At 39.5% G+C, this 23,343-nt stretch overlaps 1 protein-coding gene across 4 annotated transcripts in view; it reads left to right on the forward strand.

The window, feature by feature from the left end:
- SH3D19 (SH3 domain containing 19) overlaps nt 1-22,489 on the forward strand; it is an 84,446-nt gene extending 61,957 nt beyond the window's left edge. For 3 of the 4 annotated variants that reach the window (XM_054064643.1, XM_054064644.1, XM_054064646.1), the window contains 12 exons: nt 3,330-3,442; nt 5,656-5,714; nt 7,984-8,248; nt 10,514-10,576; nt 11,852-11,924; nt 12,236-12,366; nt 14,721-14,779; nt 16,465-16,652; nt 16,900-16,952; nt 17,473-17,659; nt 18,456-18,553; nt 19,865-22,489. In XM_054064643.1, coding sequence (XP_053920618.1) covers nt 3,330-3,442; nt 5,656-5,714; nt 7,984-8,248; nt 10,514-10,576; nt 11,852-11,924; nt 12,236-12,366; nt 14,721-14,779; nt 16,465-16,652; nt 16,900-16,952; nt 17,473-17,659; nt 18,456-18,553; nt 19,865-19,981 — 1,406 coding nt within the window. In that variant the 3' untranslated portion in view covers nt 19,982-22,489. The remainder of the gene's footprint in view (nt 1-3,329; nt 3,443-5,655; nt 5,715-7,983; nt 8,249-10,513; nt 10,577-11,851; nt 11,925-12,235; nt 12,367-14,720; nt 14,780-16,464; nt 16,653-16,899; nt 16,953-17,472; nt 17,660-18,455; nt 18,554-19,864) is intronic. The other variant, XM_054064645.1, reaches the window with a different exon arrangement.
- Nucleotides 22,490-23,343: the final 854 nt, after the last annotated feature.

Genomic DNA, 23,343 nt, shown 5'->3' on the forward strand with positions numbered 1-23,343 from the left:
GTTCTCCTCTCAAATTGTCAGAGAAATCTCTGTCAGAAAATCATTTTAACTGAGACTGTTTTCTGAGTTGCTGTTTACTAGCTATATCATCTTCCAAAGGAATCTCGTGGTACTGTTCAACAAGACAGAGGAACCAACCTAGTGGGTTATGGTGGGAGGGAGAAATAGCTGAGAGACATGTTCCCCTCTCCCTCCCTCCCAGCTACCTTCTCTGGCTCCTTCCTGTGCGCTAAGTTTGATGTCCCTCAAACCTTATGAACCTAATGCATATCGGTGGTGAAACAGTGTATGGAGGTTGGATCTAAAGGCTGACACGGAAGAGCAGAAGCAAGCTTGTGTTATGAGATAAACCATATCACCAAGCTGTGCCTTTAGTCAAACTGTCTTCTCTTCTGTCATCATCTGAGGCTATTTTAATGCTGTTACTGAGCTTCCTGGGAGCAGTGCCCCCACTTGGAACATTAGTGTATTAAACTTTGCTTCAAACACAGGTTAGTTAGGATGTAAGTGTAGTTTTCACAGCTTACATCAAAAAGTTCCATTGACCCTTGTTAGATTTGAAATCTATGGCCATTTAAGCAATTGTGTTTTGGTAACAGTAGAGGAATAAAAATGGCATGCCAGAACTCGGATGCAAAAACCTGACATGTTCAATTCTGTGTCAAGGTCTTGACTATAGTTTTCGGACAGTTACCATATCCCTAATGCCTTCCATCTCTAATCTTTTTTACGGCTTTACAAATGACACTGACAGTATCTCAGAGTGGAAATTTATCAGAGTCACAAGGTCTTTGTGTTCGCCTTTGTATGCAGGAGTACATAATTGCTTCTGTTTAGCCTTATGTTTTATCCTCAGAGCTTAGGGAGAAATGTCACACGATAACTCTTAAAACTCATATTTCAAAATAATATTTTGTTACACTGAGTAGGTGTAGAGCCAACATGTAGCAACTAGATGTCCAAGTGGATTTCCTCCTACGACTTCTTCTCATTTCCCGAGTTCCCTTCTCCCCCTGCCACTACTCAGCGCTAAAGTACTAGGTTTACTTTTCTTCTGCATATGTGAGAAATGCAGTGGAAATGATTAAAAATGCAGAGAAAATTGAAGATAAAGCAGTGAGGGAAAGTCTTTCTGTTTATAACGGATCATAAATAAGGTTTTTTTCAGTTGGAATAATATATTTACAAACTACTATAAAGAAGCCAAGACATAATTCTTCTCCACAAAGGAAATTGTAGTTTCCATTAAAAAGAAGAAAGATCTGACAATTTTTATTTTTTTTTTTTAATTTTATTTTTCCCTGAGCTGGAGTCTCTCGAATTTGTAGATAACTGGTCCCTTGCTGCTCTCTAGTGGTAATTAAACTGCCGGTCATGCTGTACTGAGCTACTGTTGACGGGGGAGTGTGAAGGACTGCTTTATGGGGAGGCTGTGGTTGGAAGATTAATGGGATGTAGAAGGACAGGAGTAAGTTCTGAGAAAGTGGAGTAACCTTTTGTCTGGTAGGACCTGCTGCAGAAGTGTAAGCTATTACAAGTTAAAAAAACGAGGAAAATATAAATGAGCTAAGGTATAACACAGATATAGTAGGATTTGCCTTGTAAGAGAGCCACATAGTCTCAGTACAAGGGGATTTTCACCTTTGTAGGTGTGGAGGGAGATTATTTCTGTCAGGAACTAGCACAAACCAAAAAGAAAACCCCCAATAAATGAAAAAAAAACACCTCTAGCAGCACTACCAACCAGGGGACAGATCTGGTTGCATAAGAATTTGCATTCCAGTAAAGCATTCATTTAGAATTAGCGTTTCTGTCAGGCTGTGGTTAGAAAGGAAGCATTAAACTTCCACTTCAGTTATTACACTTGGAAATCACTGAAAATAACACCCGCCTTCTAGTTTGGGGGTGTTTTTTTTCCTTTCTTTATTTCCTTTAATTTTGCTCTTGTAAAGAGTAAAGGCAAGGAAATTAGACCATCTGTGCATATATCAAGATTTGAAGTGGTGTGAATAAATAAATCTCTTGTGCTTTTTTTATCAGTAAGGTATGATAAGAGAAGATTTCTCATGCAATTACTGTCAGTTATTGTTTTTAGTTTTCATCCATCATATTCACTTAGAAGGGTGATGAACTTCATTAACTTTTTTCCCTGTGCTTGGTCACTGCCAATGTGGTAACTGTGACCTGCTCCTAAGAATGAGGGATTTATCCTTGAACTGATTCATTTTTAAATATCGTACTAGTGTTTTAGATCATAGTAATGCAACTGAGGTGTTAAAAACAAACAACACTTCTCCTTCCTGTGTGTGGTTTCTTTGTTGAGAGCATTTTTCATGAAATGAGCAACTAAATGTTTTCATACGGATAGAATCCGTCCTCTTTTTTTTGTCATCAGTCTACAGATGTCCAGACTGTCTACACTATATTTTTACATAACTCTAAGACTGGCTGGAAGTCAGAAGAGCTTAAGTGTCTGAAGTTCTCTGTATGAAATGAATTTTCTTGGTATACAAATTGTAAAATAGATGGCAAGGTCCCAATATATAAAGACAAAATGATTGGTAAACATGCTGTCAAAATCTGTCCAAGTGCTTCCCAGGTTTCAATGACAGAGATGTTGAAAGTAAACATCATATAATAAGCAGGTTTTTGTGTTCTTTATTGAGACTGAGGACATCATCACTCCTCCTTCGTAAGAGCTATACTATTTTCTCTTCTATGTCCTAAGTCTGCTTAGCTCCCTAAGGACTACCAGGGAGCCTCCATCTCTGTTTTCTTTCTGTCACTCTGAATTTTGTAGCAGGCAATGGTTTCTTTTTTTGCCTTTACCTTTCTGGAGATTCTTCCATCCATGTCTCCTGATCTTTCAAGGTTACTTGAAATAACCCTCAGCTGTTTTCCAGCCTGAAGGATATTCCAGGAGCTGACAGCTGAAAAAAGTGAGCCAGTTTAGAAATGTGGCTGAGAGATGGTGGTGGTGTTTCAGGGTATCCAGTAATGAGTCTGACATTCCCAGGGGTAGAAACTCTTCTACCCATCTGATATTATATCAACAAATATTACAAATGAAACCCTGAAACCCTAGAATAACTTGCTTATGTCCTGACAGTAAAGTGAAAATCCATTACTCCTGAAGTCAGCCTCAGAGCTGCAATTTTCCCTTCACGTCCCTTTTCTCTTTACTAGTCTTTTAAGTGATCCTGCTCGTTTGAGGAAGCAAGTTGCATTCATAGAAAAATGCCCCAAACTAAGGTGGATTCCCTTACCTACTGTTGGTCCACGCAAAGAAACTACTAATTAGTCTTTATTTTGGGAACTTTTGTTTACAGCTTTAAATGAAATCCCACATAGTCCTCCACCACTTCCTGCTGAAAAGCCTATTGGGAACACGTCCAATATCATGGTGGGAAAACCAAACAGTGCCAATCTAGTAAAAAAAGTGGTAAGTCAAAGTAGTTTTCCTGTATTACAACTTTATTTGCTTTGGTTAAAAGATCTCTTGTGACTCTCAAGTGTTTGTAAAGTTTTTTGCAGGGCCAAAGTATTAAAGGGACTACTCAAAAGTAGTCTTTTAATTGCATCCTCTAATTTAATTAGGCAATTTAGATTGCTGTCAGTTCTGAAAAGCACTTTGTTGATTTTACTAAACTTTGATCACGCCTATCTTCAATTTTCCTTATTTAGCTGCTGGAATCAGGGTATTTGACGATATAGTTTCAAAAGCACTGCAAAATGGCTCAAAGTCCAGTGAGACTTACATAGTGAAATACTGTCAAAGTCCTTTACAAATGTTTTTTTTTTTTTTGCCTTCATACACCCGGTACCTCTCAGTATCGGTTCTAATTTCCAGACAGAAGACACTTTTTTGTAGATGAATGAAGCTTGTTTTCTTCAGCTCCTTCCTTATAGTTGTTTTCTACCAGTCCTGTCAAAGCCTGAGTAGAACCATTTATTTTAGAGTAAGACTCTGGTCCTCCTTGCTACTGAGCACATAGTTACGGTAGACGTTGTCACTGTGTATCCCATATGCCCTTTGACACAGGTTTACAAGAGGAAATTAAAATAAACTAGAAAATGACAGTAGAATTTCCAAATGTTGAGTGCTGTGATAACAAGAATGGCGAAGAATCCTCTGGAAACCACAGGCAGTAAAAAGATCAAATCAAAACAAATCAAAAGCCCTCAGTAGATGGACAGCTGCCAACGAATTGCTTTGTGGCTACCTCTGCTAATAGAATAAAGGGGGGCTTAATTGTCATGATTGACGGTGCTATTTATATAGGTCCCATCTTTTCTGGATAATGCTGAAAATATAATTTCCAATACAAGATGTTAAATAACATTAAATACAATGCAACCTCAATACTTTTACAATGTCATCCAGGTTATTGTGACAGGCACGTGTAAGCTTCAGAGGATTTTTTTTTTTTTTTTTATGAAAAAGACTGTATCAAAATCCACTGAAACATTTAAATCTTCTCTTTGGAAAGATAAAACTTCTGTGCTTCTAAAACTAGTAATCTTTGTCAGTGGAAGCGATTAACCAGCAACAGTAAAAATTGTTGACCATAAGCAGCAGTTGGCACAGATTTCTTCCTTTTAACACAGAATAGGAAAATTTTTGGATGAGGATAACGTTTCCATCTGAAAGTAGTAGATTGTTTTCTTTCTAATCAGGATCGTTTCATCAGGAAAATCATTTGGGGACTTAATCTGGGGTCAAAATTTTGTCACAAAATACATCTAGGTATTTTCTAGGTGGGGAAAACCACATAAATAGTTCACCAGTTTTGAGCACATGTGTCCCTAATTAAGTAAACAAGACTGTTCAGCCCTATTTGAAATCACTGGTTCAAAGAATACTTTTGAACCCAGATTCAGCACTGTGATTTACCACACTGTTCCACAAGCAGCTGTGCTTATTCAGCAGACTTGGCAGTACTCTCTGCCACTGGGATGGAAAAAAACTGCAGGAGGCAGAAAGGATGGTAGCTTGTTAATCCATTACTGTGGTCCAAGCCCTTCCGATATGGCACATGTTCCCCTCTACTGGGTAGTAATCTCTGGCAGGGCCAGGATGGGCAGCTGGAAGGAGTGACACTTTAATCTGCCAAAGCAAGAGTCACCAAGGGTTTATCTGTTAGATCTCTAGGAAAAATAGATGCCTTCTTTAATAAGAGCTAAAGATATTTGCAAGAGACGCTGTCCTATGTGAGTTACATCAATGTCGTGTTTTCTGCTTGAAGCCTGTTCAAAGTGTTTCATCTCTCAAAGTTAAGTCAAAACTGATAATGTAACTGTGGCAGTTAAAATCCTACGAGCAGTGAAATTGTACATTTGTATGACTCTCCTGAATTTGGCTTTCAATCCCTGACTTCCATGTAGTAGGAAAAGAAGGCTGGGTCATACCTAATGTATAATTCAAGCTGTGATTCAGGTAGTCAACCAGGTTATTTACATCTCCCCCTATGTCCAACAAGATTTTAAAATGCTAGAACATACCATAATACTTATCACTTTATTCCTAGATCTCCAAAAACCATTGTTTTTCCTGTCTGTAGGATATAATTTAATATAAGAAATGCATTATTTAAACAAGATCATTTTTGTTTCTTAGGCTTTAAGAAATGGCTTTTTTCTTTTGAATCTTTGTAGGAGTTGGATCATTCAGAACAGGGTGGAGTGCCTCAGCCAGAACCTTTACTACCCCCAAGGTAAGTGGTGACTTCGTTCTTCGGTGACTGACTTAAGAGTGGTGTTTCCGAGTTAGTTTGCCTAATTAGTCTCAATGTAGAGACTACCAACTCTAGTCCTAATTCAGTAAGCTTGGGTAGGTATTATGCTCAGTAATAGGCAGAACCAAGTTGGTAGCTGATTAATACTTGTTTGTACGTTATTGGTATGAACAGGGAGATTACAGGAGGACAGCTGTTTGGCTCTTCAGCTAATGTACAGTGGCTGTTGACAGTCATTCCTTTCTGCATCTTTAACCTTTCCATCCACAGCTGAACACAGAACATCCCCTCCTGCATGTTGCTGACCTTTTGATCAACGGCACTTGTGCTTGTGGCTGGGTTTGAGTGGTAAAGGAATGGAGGTGCAACCCTGAAAAGGGCGGATGCTGGGCTAGCACCTTCCTAGGAGCACTGACTAGATTATACAGTTCACTTCAGTCATTGATTGTGCCTGTGAAGGTGCATAATCAATTATAATCGTGTGTGGGGGTTTATTCTTTTGAACCAACAAGAAAGAAGGCCTGCAGAGGCAAAAGTACCTGGACCAGCCTTAAATTTAAGGCCACTAAATGCCAGAGATAAACTGGAGGGAGTTAAGGCATTGACTAGCTACCCTACTGCAGCTATCTCAGCATCTGCACTATAAATCTGTGGGTTTAAATACAAGAGTTTGCTCTGTTGTGTCAGAACAACAGAATACTTCAGTTATTCAGCTTAGTCTACCAATAATAGTAAATATTCATTAAGAGGAAACAATGTGATTATCCTCACGAGGAAGCAACTCATTGTTGCCCCTTATGGCCTTGTTACTTTCTCTGTTTCTATTTAATCTAACAGCATTCCTAATTCTCCCAAGGGTCTCTGGAACTGCAGAAAACATTTTGGCCTTTCACTCTTCTGCTCAAATGGCTTTTCATTTTATTTCTTTTTTAAAGTAAGCAGTAATAATTCTCTGATTTGCTTGTTATGGTTTTCTTCTTTAGTTTAGGATGAAGCCAAGAAAGGGGAGAGGTGAAAATTGAACAGAAGTGGAAATCTTTTTTGAAATTCAAAAAATAGTCTATACTCAAATAGTAAAAGAGAACTCTTATCAAGAGCATCAGTAGAGCACTAATATCTTCTTAAGGGGTGGATTACACTCACAAAATATGTCAGAACGATACCCGAGGGATCAACTAATGCACATTTGTTGTGGTTGATGATTTTCTAAGACCCTTGAGAAATTCACATGAGCAAGTAATTATGCTGAATTACACTAGATGAAAAATAAGAGAGGCAGTTGTAGCAGAACTTGCAGGAACTTGCTGCAGATTTCTGATTAACAATCAAACAATACTTTGTTTTGGGAATAGTGGTAATGCCAGGGTTCTTAATAACAGGAAGCCAAAGTTCTATATGCATAATGCTTATTTATAACTGGGATGATTTGTAATTGGCAATTATTGATTTGGCTACGCTCCTTGATTTTAAAAATCATGGCTTGTGTGTACTGTATACGCAGCTTTTTTTAATCAATGCTTAGTAAGAAGGATTTTTTAGAAATTGTTCGGTTTTTTGTTTTTTTTTTTTTTTAAATTATCACTATCATTTACTAATCTCTGATTTTGGTTTCTAAACTGCTGGTGCGCTAATGAGAGTGTGGTACCTCTAGCATTGCCAGAAAGTTTCAATATTTTCACCAGTGTTTTCTTTCTGCAGTAGATATCTGTGGAATAAAAATGGTAATTTCTATTATTGATGCCATTGTGCAAAGTGGTGTCATTTGTCATGAGTTGCAACAGAGGCCCAAAAGTCACTTCAGGTAAGTGACGTTGCAGGGAATGAGCTAGGCTAGTTCATGAAGACCAGCTAGATCAGCAGAGCTTCTCAGGCGGCTCTCACTAAGGCTCTCCACTAGAAGAACTCTGTCCTGAAGCAGCTTCAGACAAAGGTCTTTGTAGAGTTGGATTGCCAAAAGAAATCCTGCTTATGTAGTGGGTGCCCAAGAAAGCTGGCGAGCTGTTCAAAGGTAAAAGTGGTGAGCAGTCTTAGAAATACGTAGTCAAATGATCTAAGGACTTGATCATCCAGTCTCAGTATCTGAAGAGTTTCTGTATTCCTGAAGAGTTTCATATACTACACACTCTACAGCCCAGGTCATCATGAGTCACATTCCTTATTTCATACTCTATAGCTGGGGCTGTTGTGGAGAATGAGATGACAGGCTTATTAATGTGCATATTTCTCTGATGGTTTTCCCAATTTTTAGGCCTGTGGATGGAAAAGTTTTACCTGCTCGACCTCCCCCACCTAAAGGTGTTCCTGGAAGGCCACCTCCACCAAAACTTTCTGCAGCCAAGACCTCCTCTCAGAAGGATGCTCTTCCACGATCTACTTCTGACGTTGGTCCTGATAAAAAAACCAGCAAATTCAGATTGGGGCCCAAGAGAACAAAAAGTCAAGTCTTTAAAAATCCAGATCCAGCGTTACCTCCTAGACCTAAACCGGGTCATCCTCTCTACAATAAATACATGGTGAGAGTTGAGATCTGAGACTGTCGCTTATTGATAGTGCTGGTTAAAATAGCACGGTAGTAAAAGAAAAAAAAAGTAGTGAAAAAGCTAGTAAAGTAGGTTACTATGATGGAGCTTTCAAAATGCATCTATCACAGAATGGTAGGGGTTAGAAGGCACCTCTGGAGATGATCTAGTCCACCCCCCCTGCTAAGGCAGGTTCACCTGCAGCAGGTTGCACAGGAATGTGTCCAGATGGTTTTAATGTCTGGAGAAAGAGGGTCCACAGCCTCTCTGGGCAGCCTGTTCCAGTGTTCAGTCATCCTCACAGTAAAGAAGTTTTCTCCTCATGTTCACGTGGAACTTCCTTTGTTCCAGTTCATGCCCATTGTCCCTTGTCCTGGTGCTGGGCACTGTTGAGAAGGGTCTAGCCCCATACTCTTGACACCTGCTCTTTAGATCCTTATAAGCATTATAAGATCCCTCTCAGACTTCTGTTCTCCAGGGTAAACAGACCTCTAGTCTTTCTTGAGGTGGGGAGCCCAGAACTGGACACAGTACTCCAGATGCAGCCTCACTAGGGCAGAGTAGAGGGGGAGAAGAACCTCCCTTGACCTGATGGCCACCTTCTTCTTAATGCATCCCAGGATACTATTGGCCTTCTTAGCCATGAGGGCACATGGCTGGCTCACGGGTAACTTGTTGACCACCAGGACTCCCAGGTCATTCATCACAGAGCTGCTTTCCAGCAGGTCAACCGTTAACCTGTACTGGTGCATGGGGTTGTTCCTCCCAAAGTGCAGAACCCTACACTTGCCTTTGTTGAACTTCCTTAAGTTCCTCTCCACCCGACTCCCCAGCCTGCCTAGGGCTCGCGGAATGGCAGCATAGCCTTCTGGCAGCACACTCCTCCCAGTTTTGCATCATCAGCAAAGCCACCACTGGCCACAGGCTTCCAACTAGACTCTGCACTACCACTCTGCATTGCCAGTGACAACCCTCCGAGCTCTGCTATCCCACCAGTTCTCAATCCACCTCACTGCCAACTCATCTAACCTACAGCATAATCTTCCTTAGAAATACTAATAGATAAATATTGATAAGTACTATAAGATAATACTAGAGAAAGCAGTATATACATGCAAAGTATAGATATATGCATGTGGGTTTGTGTGCATTTATATACTTGTGTAATTTTTATATAAATATATATATCTCTTTAACGCATGGCTTTTGGGAGTTCATTTTACAGTCAGCAGTTCTGAATTCTATTACAGCACATAAAATGATGCAAAGTAATTGTGGGTTTGTATTGGTTTTTCCTCTGTATGTCAAAATGCTTTAAAAAATGGTGGGCTTTAGCACTCAAAAAGTAGTTTATCTTGTTTAGTCAAGCCTGGAAAGTGTGAGGAATGTAACATCACTTATCTTATATTTCCATTCTAGTGATGCTATCCTTTTTCATTATAAAAACATTTCTTTTTGGTATTGCACATATTGTTAGGGAATATTAAATATAAATGGATCAACGTTACAGATAAAAAGGAGAGAATCTTTCTCCAGATACTAAAACTGGTCAATGATCAGAGCTGGTGACTCCTCAAACCATTGCTGTTGTGAAAAATAGCACCAACACAACCACAGCATGAACAACAACAACATTCAGCATGAAGTGGAAGCTTTCTGTGGCCTTCTCTTTAATCTTCACTGTTGCATTTAGATTCTTGGTGGAGCGAAGGAGCAAGAAAGAGAGAGAAAGATCTGCCTAAGTTGATAGTAGGAACAGCTTCGAGATAAGGGAAACTTGTTGCTTCCTCGCTGGTGTAGCCCAGACCTGCTTGCATAAGAAATGTGACATGTATTTTGTAGATGAGATTTTTTTTCGGTAGCAGATCATTAGTAAATCTCTACCCTCAAGCTTTACTGTCAATGAAATTTTCTTCCCAGGTTGTTTTCCCAATGCCCTCCATGATAAATGAACACATTTCTGTGTCAGTGTGTTGTTGAACATCATGCACTGTATGGTACGATACCAGTGAGGTGGCTAAGACGCTTTCAGAGCAGATATCAACATCTGGATTTCTCGAAGTGGCAGTTCACATCACCAGTAGTCCTGTTCTGAATGCCTTCCAAAGGACCTTGTCCTCTTCCACCGGTCTTCTAAATTAGTTACCTGTAGTAGGTAGTTTGAATAGTCCCATCATCTAACCATTTTCACTTGCAGTGGGAATTTCAGGTGCTTAGAAATGAAACAAACTCTTCCATTTGCCTCTGTTTCTATTCAAGCTGCCTCATGGAGTTGCCAAGGAAGATTGTCTTCCCAGGAACCCTGGAGAACTGTCATGTAAGGTAAGGCATTTTTTTCTATTGATAAATAGTTAATGAGCAAGACTGCTGTTCTGTTCAAGTATCAAGCACTTTAGGCTTTTACACAAAGAAATGTAATAGTGCTTTATTAAACCCTTGCGTTTCTTTAATAAAACCAAAACCCAATTGTGGCGATTTGCTTTATAGTATAGGGACATTCTGCTTATGGAGCCGAACAACAGTAATTACTTGGAATACCAGAAGAGAGAGGGAACTGGTGAAGTTCCTCTGTCTCATGGGAAGATAATCACTCCCTTGGCTGAGTATCTGAAAAGTGGTCAGGAGATAAGCAAGTAGTTTTATGAAGTGCTGTAGATGATATATCAGTGAATTGGGTTTGACTTACAGACTTTAAAGTATTTTCCTCTCTCTGCTTCTGCAGAACCTAACATGGTTTCAGGGCATGACTGTATTAATGTTAAATAGCCAGTATAAATTATAGCTATGAGCAGCCTTTTTGATTTTTATCAGAAACCTACATGCCTGAAATAGATTTCTATGCAATCTGTTGTTATCGGTTGTAATTCATATTATTCTGGTCTTATCTTTGTCCATATTGGGCTTTTTTTCTTGTTTTTTTATATGCAGTGAATTCTTTGAATGTCATTCATGCGCAGTGATTGTCTTCAGTACAGTCTAAAAATGCCTTGTGGGTGGGACAGAGAAGCAAGCTTAGCATTTCGACTATAATTTCCTTTTATAAAGATCCTACAACAAAATTGTCATTTCCCCTCAGCATTATCTTCCTGTAAGCAAAGACCTAGTGGCTTGCTTGCCCCTCTAAAATGCTTGGTAGTCGGCAGATGTGCTGCCTGTGCTGAGTGTCCTGGGGAGAGCTGGGCAGGGGTGTTCTCTCTGAGCAAGGAAGAGTAACTGGGGGCACGCAATACCAAGCAACGGTACAAAATTTGGCCACAAGCCTTGCAATGAGAGTTGCTATCAATGCTCCAGATTTCTGACCCATAGTGATAGCTGAGGCTTTGTCTATACTGGGAAAGGCTATGTGACTTCCCTTCCTTTCACTGGCTCAGAAGCAGATTTTGGTGAAACACATTCTGGTTTACACTGGCAAAAGGCATACAGAATTCAGACCCATTGCTGTGTGACCAATCCTAACCATTGCTCCAAAGGTGATTTGCTGATACCAGAAAAACATTGTGTCCAAAGTCAGAACATTGCTTTCAGAGTACACCACGGAGAATCTCTGTTAGTATCTTGCATGGTCTATAAACTACTTGGACTTTTTTTTGTTGTCAGGATTCAAACCGCCCTCCGAAAGTTTCTGGCACAAGTGCACCTCATGCTGTAGCCCTGCACGATTTTCCTGCAGGTAAGTAAGTGTGAATATTCTGAAAGCTTGTTTTACTCCTAGACTTTCAAATGGGAATTTTTTTAGGAATTGGAGCTTAAAAATTACAAGGAAGCTCAGCCTGCAAGGTCTGCATGTAGAGTTGCCCAGCTTCATAGGTTTAGCTACAGTTGGCCAGTCTTTTAGTTAAAGCTAACATTTGTCAAGTATAATTAAGACTTTTTGAAAACTCATTCTGCTTTTGTCTGTGGTATTTACTTTAAGAAGGTTTTATTTAGAGAAAATCAGTGAGTCTGACAACTACCATTAACTGAAATGATATTGTCTTACAGAGCATGCTGATGACTTGGACCTTCATTCTGGAGACATCGTTTGTCTTTTGGAGAAAATTGATACCGAATGGTACAGAGGAAAATGTGGGAATCGCACAGGGATATTTCCTGCCAGCTTTGTTAAAGTAGTTGTATGTAGTCTTTGTATACACTGCTAAGATCCTATTGCATAGGTTTTCTGGTTGTATTTTACTATAGCTCCTGTGTGTTTAACTCCATTCTGTATTTAGATAATCTCTTTTCCCTCTGGGAACACAGGAGATGTAGCAGCTTGCTTGTATGGTATTAGAAAGACTCTTGGTTTGGCACGACCAATTTCATTATGGGGATTATTTTGCTGTTAATTTGAAGCCAAGTGAGAAAATCATGGCCCTTACCAGATTCTTTTTGTTAACTTGGGTAGTTTCTCAGGGTCTACAGAGCAGATTATTGTTCACAGCTGCATGTAAGAATCAACACTCAGTAAGATGATTGCTTTTTGTGCCTACCTCCCACCCCTAAGCTTCTCTCATGTTCTTGTCCCTTGAACTGTGCTGGAATCACCACTTCTATAGCCATGCAAAGAACTAGGCCAGAACAGCAGTTGGGCCCAACTAAACATGGGTTTATCTTCCCAGAATATTTTTTTCCAGATGGATCAGTTCTCCTAAATGGCTTACTAAGTGGCTGCACAAATGGTTGTCCTGGCACAGTGTAATGAGATTGTGTTGTTGCGAATGAACAGCTTATAGCAATCTCATTACTGAATGTGGCGCTTGACAGTAAATGGCAGACAAGAAAACAGGTGCTGTTTTGGAGCCCAATAGTAATTAATCGAGTGCCTCATCTTTAAAAGCGATACAGTATGGTTCGCAGCTTTAAAAGCTGGATCAAATCTATTGCAAGCCTGAGCCTGAGATTGAAGTCCTTTTTGTGGCAGTAGAAACAGCCATTGGGCTATCCATACCAGCCATATGGACATACTGGCATGTTAAACGTTCCCTGCATCCTGGTATCAGTTTAACTGGGTGTTTAAGGCAGTAAGTCTGTGTCAAGTCAAGATGGTTAGAGATCAACCCTGCTGCTTCATGGGCAATACCAAGTATTTGGTAACCATCAGAGTGTCTAATAGACACAGGGTGTCTGTTTAGTTTGTAATACTGTTATTTGGGAAAAATCTTGATTTGAGAAGTGCTGAAGGAAAAAAACTAGGCTCAGGGTTGGTAATGATGGTACCATGCTCAATTTGCTTCAACTAGAAAGATTTGTTAGCTAAATTGATTAACTGCTTCTAACAGACCACAATTTAAATTAAAAGTTCTTGTTACTACTGATGGCTAATTCAGAAAAGATTTTATGTTAAAGCTGTGGAATGAATATTTGGGCTCAAATTCAGCATCGATACAGACAGAAACAACTTCATAAGAGGTAGGAAAGATGCATTTTGAATTTCAATTTTAGTTGTAAACGGTGGTTACCCTGTGAGTGCAAAAATCTTCCGTTTCAGCAAAATAAAAAATTAAAGGAAGAGTGTAGTACATGAGACCAAGTTACTGAGCAAATTCTCCTGTTTATGTCAGATTTTATCTCAATATAAGGTCTCTATACAGTAGGCTACAGCGTGTTTTACAACATTGAGCTGGGTAGTAGCTTGATGTCTGGACACCTAACAGTAACACATGGTTATTACTTCCCATGGATCCTTCAGAGCACCACAGATACCAGCTCTTCAAGCGAGAGCACTGCAAAGATTATTTGTTCTAAAAGGCAGTATGAGTTCCTTCAGTCCTTCCCATAAGCTAATGAAACATTCTTGTTTATTTTCTTGGGAATTGGTTTATGTGATAGGGAGCTGTATCCCAAAGCTCCTTACCAGGGTCTCAAGGCTTGTCATCTTATACTAAATCTCACAGATCATCCTTTTGTCACACCAAAAACACAACTGAGGTCCTTTTATGGCATAGGACTTGAATGCTGACTGTTTGTTACATTCATGTATTGATTTTCTAAATTATATTTCTCCAATTCAAGTGGGATTTGTGAGCTGTGTTTTTGTTTGGAGGCTAGATAGTTACCAAAGCCCAGAAAGGATATGTGTAAACAATAATCTTGTCTATTGTGATATACTGTGCTAGCAAATAATAGAGAGCAATTACCAATTGAAAGCTGGGAGCTAAATGCAACAACATGTAGTAGTATCCAGTCCCATATTCTGTCAGTCAGTTGTGCCACAAGTAGAAACCACAAACCAGCTTCATAAAAGAAAGCATTACTGCTCCTTGTCTGCATGAGATAGAAAATTAAGAAATGAGGCATACAAAACCGAAATCTACATTAATGTGGTCGTATATCATAGCATGCCAGTCAACAGAGCATTCCATGGAGGTCGTAACTGGAGCTGATGCTTAGCTGAAAAATGGGTTATTTTAACTGGTTCCAAATTTCTTGTAGTTATTCTGCCAGGAGCATGAAAAGGAAGATTTTATTTATTTTCTTGTCTTATTAGATTGATGTTCCAGAAGACGGCAACGGGAAAAACGTACCCTCTTCATCACGATGTATTAAGTAAGTCAGATAAATCTTTTTTTTTTTAAATTTTCTTTCTCATTCTGCTTTACTAGGAAGTAAAAAGAAAGATAACTTTGGAGCAGGTGTTACCTGCACTGAAGCTCATATGACTAAGAGTTTCTTTGCCAGAATTAAAAAAATTAAGCTTTCAAAGCTGAAATCTTATGATGTTTTAATAAGACTCGTGCAGATAACAAAAGCCTAAAAACTCACTTTGTGACTTCAAAAAATTGGTGGATCACTTTACCTTTATAATGAATGTTTACATAGATAGAGTCCCCTTCACTCACTTTCCTTCCTCTTGTGAGCTGTATTAGAAGAGGATTTTTCTCCTGTGATTTTTCATGGAAATTGGTTACAGAAGCCGTGAATCAATCTGATTCACTTCAGCAGCTTCACACTCTCCTCTTCTCCTGGCCTTGTTATTTTCTTCCAGTATCCTCATGAGATGTAACATGGTAGGGCTCCTACTTATTCAGAAGAACAAGATAAAACAGGACAGAATATAGCTGTACTTCAAGTAGAGAAATCTAACCTTAAGGTGTTTAACTACAGAGGTGAACCCAACGTTCCCCAGATCAAATTATCAAATGTACTTCAAGCGCGTCGATTTCTGATTCACAAACAACTTGTACTAAGATCTGTGGGCAAGGAACAACTTTTCATACTTGATGATTTATTGGATTACATAATTATTCATTGCAGCAATTAAAGCAAATTCAGGCAGAAGCAGGAGCTATTATCAATAGGATTGTTCAGTTTGTTCATCAGATAGACAATGGCTTGTCTGAACCGAAATTTTAAGATCTGCTTCTGCAACTGAGAATGAAAGAGCAAGTGCTAGCTCTGTCCTGAAGCTTTTGCAAAGATATTAGTAGGGGACATAGGTGAGAATCAAGCTTCTTTTATTGGTTGTGTTCTGTGATGGTGTAGAGAGAATTAAAGCCTATTATCACTTTTTTCTAGCCTGGTATTTCTGATAAATCAAAAAATTTCTTAGAGTAATTTCTCAAATTTATTGTAATAGTGTATTAAATTATTAGATCTATTTAAGTGAGGAAAGAAATAATTTGGGTTTTTTTCAGTATTATGCCAAATTATGTAAAATTTACCAGATTCATTGATGTTTCTTTCTTTGCTAGGTAATTTCCTCTTGCCTGGCATAGATCTTACAGAATGAAGTTCATCAAAGTAGATAAAAACTGTATTCCCCTATGAAACCTCTATGTATTTGGGATTTGGGACAACATACCCCCCACCCCCCACCACCTTTGACTGCATCTAAATTGGATGTTCATTTAAAAACCATCGAGCTCTTAACAAAAGCGTATTAGGACACTTACTTGGATATAGGCAAAAAATATAAAGTGGCACAGGTAGCCCAGAAATAAAGTGATTTTTGTTATTGTTGTTGTTTGGAAGAGAAATAGTCTTCTGCAAAGTACTGTAACATCCAGGAAATGGGATGCAGATGTTGCGACCAGCTCCTCCAGACTCCAAACTCATCCTCCTCAGAAAGCAAAGATGAGAATCAGGGCTAGATCCTAATTTTCCACCTGCTTTATCTTCAGTGCATTCTTTCATTATTTCAGTTAAAGATACCAATCCATATTTTGCTGCCTAATTATTAGGTACACAATAATAATAAATAAGCAAAGTAAGTTTCTCTTTTGTTTGTGCAGAGGCCCAAGATGTGTAGCACGATTTGAATATATTGGAGATCAGAATGATGAGCTCAGTTTTTCAGAAGGCGAAACTATTATCCTTAAAGAATATGTAAATGAAGAGTGGGCCAAGGGAGAGCTCAGGGGCACATCTGGAATTTTCCCCTTGAACTTTGTGGAAGTCATTGAAGATCTGCCTGGAACAGGTATGAATACATTTGTAAAAGTCTTCCAGCACATGGTCTTGTACTGGATGCATACAGGCAGCATACAGGAGAAAAGTCTGAAAAGACAATCACTGTGGGAAGGAGTTAGAAAGGGAGAGAAGAAAAATCAAAAGAAATAGTAGGTCTTCTTAAGTTATTCTTAATAATCACTTTGAATATCTAAAAATCTGTATCTGCATTTTGGATAGTCATTGCTTCTGTTCTAAGATGTTCTTTACTTATGTAGGTACAGGAGCAGCGCTGAAGAACAAGGTGGAGTTTTCTTCTTCCCTTGCTCAGGTGATAACATTTTATAAATGAGGGCCAGAATTTAAATAGCGGTTTCATAGATTTACATAGATTGCCTCTTACTATGTCAGATTAGCTGCAGAGCTTCAAACCTGAATTTGACACAACGCCCAGAGCGCACAGTGCTGCGTGGTCACATCTTGAATTCTGACTGTTGGCCTAAACTGATGGAATTCACAGCTTCTGGCAAATGAACATAAGTAAATTTTTATCCTTTGTGCTTAAGGAAATTCTTGTTAGCTCTATTTTAAGTATTGCTGCAGTGGTCTAATTTTGATTTTATTAATCCTGTCCCCTGCTGCCAATGATAAAAAGGAATGCATCTGAGCCTAGATGAAATTCTGTGGCAATTGCTGAAATGCCATTCTAGTCTACATCTGCAGTGACTCTATTGTATGAGGGAGAGTCAGGCAATCCGTGTTCTGTACAGCTGCTTTCACCAGTGTCCATCAGCTTATAGGCTCCATTAATGCTTCTAAAATTAATACATTTCTTCTGTTCACTTGAATAGAACAACAGACGCTCAGTAGAATGGTGTGAGGCACTTCATGATTTTACAGCAGAAACCAAAGATGATTTGTCCTTTAAAAAGGGAGACTACATCCAAATACTGGAACAAGTAGATTCGGAGTGGTATAGAGGAAGACTGAATGAGAAGGAAGGGATTTTCCCAGCAGTTTTTGTTCAGACCTGCACAGGTACAGTGCTCCTACGTAGCAATTCATTATTCCTTGTGTTGTGGCAGTGATGACAGAGTTCTGGGAGACCCCAGCTTTTCCATTGCATTAACTAGCCACACACCACAACAGTCCTTAATATCTTAAGGCTAAACTAAGTGTTGAACCAGTCTCTCTAATAATGGCAATATAATGCTCTTGTCAGTAAGTATTCAGGGAGGTAATACAGGTTCTGGGTTGGTTTAAAGTGTGATTTGGGCACAGGCACAACCAGGACCCATTGAGGTACCTTTAGTTGGAATTCAGAGGTACAAAAGATGGGGTGGGGGGGTGTGGGAGACACCAGGTTCTCCCTCAGCTGAAGAGAAACACTGCAGCACAGCTAAAGAGCTGGTAAAGCCATAAATAACTACAGCCGCTGCATCCTATTGTAATTCCCTTGGTGAAGCAAGGACTGAATACTGCTTCCTCTTAAAGCCTCTGTTTGGTTCCCAAGTGCTGCTTCATCTCCAAGTACAAAGAGGAAAAGGCAGCTTTGTTAGATACCGCCATTGGAAAGTTCAAGTGAGTGAAATTTAAATGTAGTCCTCTTAGAAGTAGAATGACAGAACGTATTCCTAGGGTAAAATGAACTGGTGGCAGTAGAGAATTTTATTCCAGTAGGACAGTAAATTTACTAAATAGTAGTAGAAATAACACCCAGCGCCCCACAGCACACTGCAGCACGGGGGATACATGAGTAGGACAGGAAACTTCTCCAGAAACAGAGGTTTATTTCACTCCAACCAAAATAACTTGTCTTGTCCACATTCTGCAGCCAGGGTAGATGTGCCACAGTCTGTAGGAGGGAAGAAAGGAAAAGCCAAAGCTCTTTATGATTTTCATGGAGAAAATGAAGATGAGCTTTCCTTCAAAGTAAGTACCTCTGTTAACCCAATTTTCAAGAAAGTCTTATTCTCCTAAGGAATGCTAAAAAATGGGATTTATCCACTGTGAACATAGGCTTGGCACAAAAAGAACAAAGCACATAGAATAAGCATAGGTATTAACAGATGGTCTCTTCATATTGGCAAAGTCTTCACTGAAAGAGGTCAGAATTGCAGAATTTCTCTGCCTTCTCTGATCAAGTAAACATAACAAGACAAACTTCATTTTGCAGTACAATCAGTTCTTAATCAGTTGATGCAGTCAGTGCAGCCTCTTTTTTAACTTGAAAGACAGCAACAAGAAGATGATAGTAAGAGTGCCAGTGCTGTAGCAGCGATGCCTCTAAGGGAGACATAATACAGCAAAATCTAAAAGTTTGACAGTGCAATACATAGTTGCCATGGGAGCAAGAGGAAAAATTAAATACTTGGTGGATGCCCAGATAATATTAAGAAGCATGAAGAAGATAACAGTGTGCCCTTGTAGAGTCACAGTCATGATTTAGATAACTGTGTCCTCAAAAAGCAAGTTTCCGAGAAGCAGCAGACTTTCACAGCAGGCCAATAATTGTGTTTATCAGCTGGAACACCCAGTTTTCTCTTTCTAAAGCTAGCAAAATAATTAGTTTCAGCATTAACAGCTTGCAGTGCTGAAAGGATGGATGATTCTTTAAAGCCAAAAGAGGGAACAGAGGTACTGGAAGAAAGGCCAGGGCCATGACCGTACTTCAGATGAGGGGTGTGGCATGGGAAGATGAAAACAGGAACAAGGATCAAATACAAGATCTGCAGTTTATTTTAAATGCCACACTGAGCTACTTAAACGATTGCTTTCCTTTTTGGGAAAAGAAAGTTTCCAAAGGAAAGAGGAAGGTTTCCTAGTGCTGGAAAATATTGAGACTACATTAAAAAGAAAAGCTTTGAAGAGACTGAAGAAATGAAGCCTTCAGAACAGAGCAAGGAAATACACACAAAGAACAAGTAAGGTAGGGGGCCAGTGATCTGGCTTTCTGATCAGCCTGCCTACCTGGAAAGCTTGAACAACACAAGAAGTTATCCAGCAGTGCTGTGTTTTCCTCCCAGAACACAGTGATTTTTCAGCATAGATAAGTATTTACCCTAAGAGAAGCTTCAGCTGGTTTTGGCAAACAGTCTCAAAAGAGATGTAACCAGCAGAGGAGAATGGCTACATCCTATTTCTCTTCTATTTGATTGATATTAATTGCTTCTCAATACCAGTGTGCATGCATTAACATTGCACGGTAAGCTGTACTGGCTGACGTTACTCCTTCTCTTACAGGCAGGTGATACAATAACAGAGCTGGAATCTGTAGACGAGGACTGGATGAGTGGGGAGATACAAGGAAAGTCTGGGATATTTCCCAAGAACTTTGTTCGGATTTTAAGAACGCCATGAAGCATTGCCTCTCTTCACACTCCCTGTATGTTGGAGGGAAAGTTTTCTATCCTAAAGGCACAGCAAAGACATCAGCGTGTTTTGACTATCAATCTTTTGCACTACTTTTTCTAGACAGTTGTACTAGTATCTTGAATATTAGTCTTTTGTGATGTGTATGTAGTCATGCTTCATGGCCACTCTGACAGCAAATACAAGTAGGACTTTTAGCAGTTTCCGACTACGGAAATACTGTGGTGAAACGCCATTTTAACTTAAACAGCATTCTAGTATCTTTACTATCTGGTATTAGTTATGCACAAGGTCTGTATAAAGTAAGCTTCTTTGGATTTCTTTAAAACCTTTTTAAAATCCTGATTTAAAATTTGTTTTTAAGATATAATTACAACACTCAGTACGTAGATCAGGTTTGATATTTGGGTTTCATTACTGCTTGACTTCCATATTAGCAGTAGAATCCACTTTTTTTATGACTTAGAGGGTAAGGAAGATAACTGATATTTCATAGCAGAAAAAAATAAAATCTGATACTGGTAAGAGGGAAAACTCTGAAGCAAATCCTTGTGTAGTATTCTTCTATTCTTAGCCCAGGCTGCTCATATGGGAAGATCATAACAGTATTTTGCCTCCTTTCCAACCCCAGATCCTTTCCAGATACAGGTTTCGGTTTTTCTACTGCCCACTGTTCTTCGAGCACCACTGTACCCTTCTTTCCCAGCTGAAGTTAGCTGCGACAGACAGCGTTTACTGAGCTTTCTCAGATCCCCTCCATGCGGTAGCTACAGTATTCTAACTATTTGCCCCTCCACCCCCTTCACCTAAGTGGAAAGCCAGTCTTCACTCGGTCTGCGTTTCATTTGTCACTAAAGTGCTGGAACATAATTCAGTAACACTATTCCTATCCTTAACATGAAAGATATTATCCAGTCTCGGTTTTAGCTTTCAGCAGACATGGGATTAGTTTCCAGTTTATTACCACATACCAACTATACTGAGCATCATTATAAATGGTCTGTTGAGGCCTTAAGGAAAACACACCCGGCGAGAGGTTACTGCAAGAAGCTCTAACAGCAGCATTTAATAAAAATCAGCAGCGTGACTTGAACAACAAACTAAGACAGACATGACTGAGGTAGCTTCATGTTATAGGAACTTCTGGTAGCAAATTCCTTTTTGCAGCACTTGGCTTCTGAGAGAACAGTTAAATGCATTTGATTAACTGCTAAATTCATCAGACCAGGATAGAGAATTACAGTGCAGCTGGCTCTTTTAGTGCTGACAGCATTCCATCACTTTTGTACTACATAACAAAAAGCAACCAGTAAACTGTTTGCATGAGTCATTCCTTCAGAGAATCGGGTCTCTGATGGGTCACGCAATTATGGATGGAAACACAACAATTTATACAGCTATTATTTTGTTTTACCATCCCCAACAAGACTATCCAGAACTCCTGTGGAATCAAACTTAAATGTCAGTCCACCTCGAGGACAATCTTTCCCACTCTCCAAGCACCCCTGCCAGATGCCAAAGGTTCTACCTGTTTACTCCAACAGAACAGTCATCTCATTCTAGACAATTCCAAGGAAATAAGTATATAGGCAGATAGCTTTCCTGACTCCTGCAAGCAGACTCAGGAGTTTTCAGCCATAAACTTCCAGTGGATCACCCTATTAAAAGAGGCTTCTTCCTCCGTGACCTGTGCCAACAGAATTCCTGAACCTCCAGTCAGCATAGCAAGGAAACAGCAGAACCACACCAACAAACACTACCCAGGCCCTCCAAAGACCTACCACGTCATTGTGGTGGCGAAGAAGGCTTAAGCGTACATTGTTTACTTACTGTTTGTCTGACCATTTTCTAAGATTTTGATACAAGTCTCAAAGTAGAAGCAAATTTTTATATTTTTTTTCAATTTCTTCTTCACCGTTTTTATAACTGCGTATGGACCAGTTGTTTTCATAACTTCCACTGAATGTTTAAAGTCAGTGCCTGTCAGAAGGTAAGACCACTCTGCTTTGCTTTAATCATCTCCTCCCTATTATGCAGGGCAGGAAGAGCAGCAAAGCCTTATATTCAGAGCAAGGAGTGCCATCTAAAGGCTGCTTGCAGTACTGCAGGCAGCTAAAAGTGATTGAAACTGAAACAAGTTAGATGCTTGGCTTTTACTGGAAGGGATTTCCTTAAGACTTTATGCCTAGGATCACCATGAAACCGCACATGGATCATAAGATAAAACCCTAAGGTGCAGTGTACGTAATCTGCACAAAACCAAGAATGAAGTGGAACAGAAGTCCTAACTGCAATAGAGTAGCAAATTTCAGCTGTAACCTTGAGGTTCATACATTAGTATGATAATAAAAGCCTCACCATCCTCTTCAGGAAGAGGTCTTTGTTCTGTGTACAATTAACAGTGTCCTAAACAAATCTTAATGTTAAGTCCAGTAAGTTTGTTATGGTACCTCTGTAAATTAAGAATGTATTTAACCAATAAAATTTTATAATTAAGTCATGATGACATTGTCTTTTGTTGAGCGCTAAGATCTCCATTTGACATGACAGCTTTATGGATCTCATTCTGCTTATGAAAACAGACCCTCCCACCCCAAAGAAATATACATTGCATCCCTTTACTAACAGTCCAAATGACTCAGAGGATCCCGATGGCTTTTACAGTTATTCCAGCCTTGGGACTCGGGTACATTTCATGCTTACTACCTGCAGAACTTAGGTTTGCTACTGCAGCAGCAGCCAACATCACAGTGTATCGCTGTGCTCTGCTTTTGTCATGGCAAGATTCCTTGTGATGAAGACATGGGCTGAACCTGAGCTGATGAGCAATTCCGTGCATACCTCAAGCACACTCAATTGCTGCTATTTATACACCATTATTTTTTCAGTTGATTTTCTGTACAGAGGATACAATTTAGAAGGCATATATTTACCCAGAGCCCCATGTGGTAACACCAGCAGTCTGCTGGTCAAACCCCTCCTCCTTCCCGCAAAAAACCCAAATCAGAACAGCACGAAACATTAGAACCATTTTTTGAAAAACTGAGAACAAGCAAGTTCTTGCTCTTTCCCAAACGCTCCTGCACTGGCATTTTTGCAGTATCTACTCCTCAGACGTACAGCCGAAGGAAGTAGTAACGAGATGAAACACAGGCAAGTTTTCAGTAATGGCACCTTGGTATTTCTATACTAGTCTAGAGAGTACAGACCAGGTGCAGTCCCTTAGGATTTGTTTGATGGAATTACTGCTAAGCAGAGAAAACATATACAACATACATCCCTTACTAGAAAGCTCTGACAGATCTTACTCTCATACAGCGTCAGGGCTTGAACACACACACATGTATGTA

The sequence above is a fragment of the Cuculus canorus genome, chromosome 4, assembly GCF_017976375.1.
Source record: "Cuculus canorus isolate bCucCan1 chromosome 4, bCucCan1.pri, whole genome shotgun sequence".
NCBI classification, from domain to species: domain Eukaryota; kingdom Metazoa; phylum Chordata; class Aves; order Cuculiformes; family Cuculidae; genus Cuculus; species Cuculus canorus.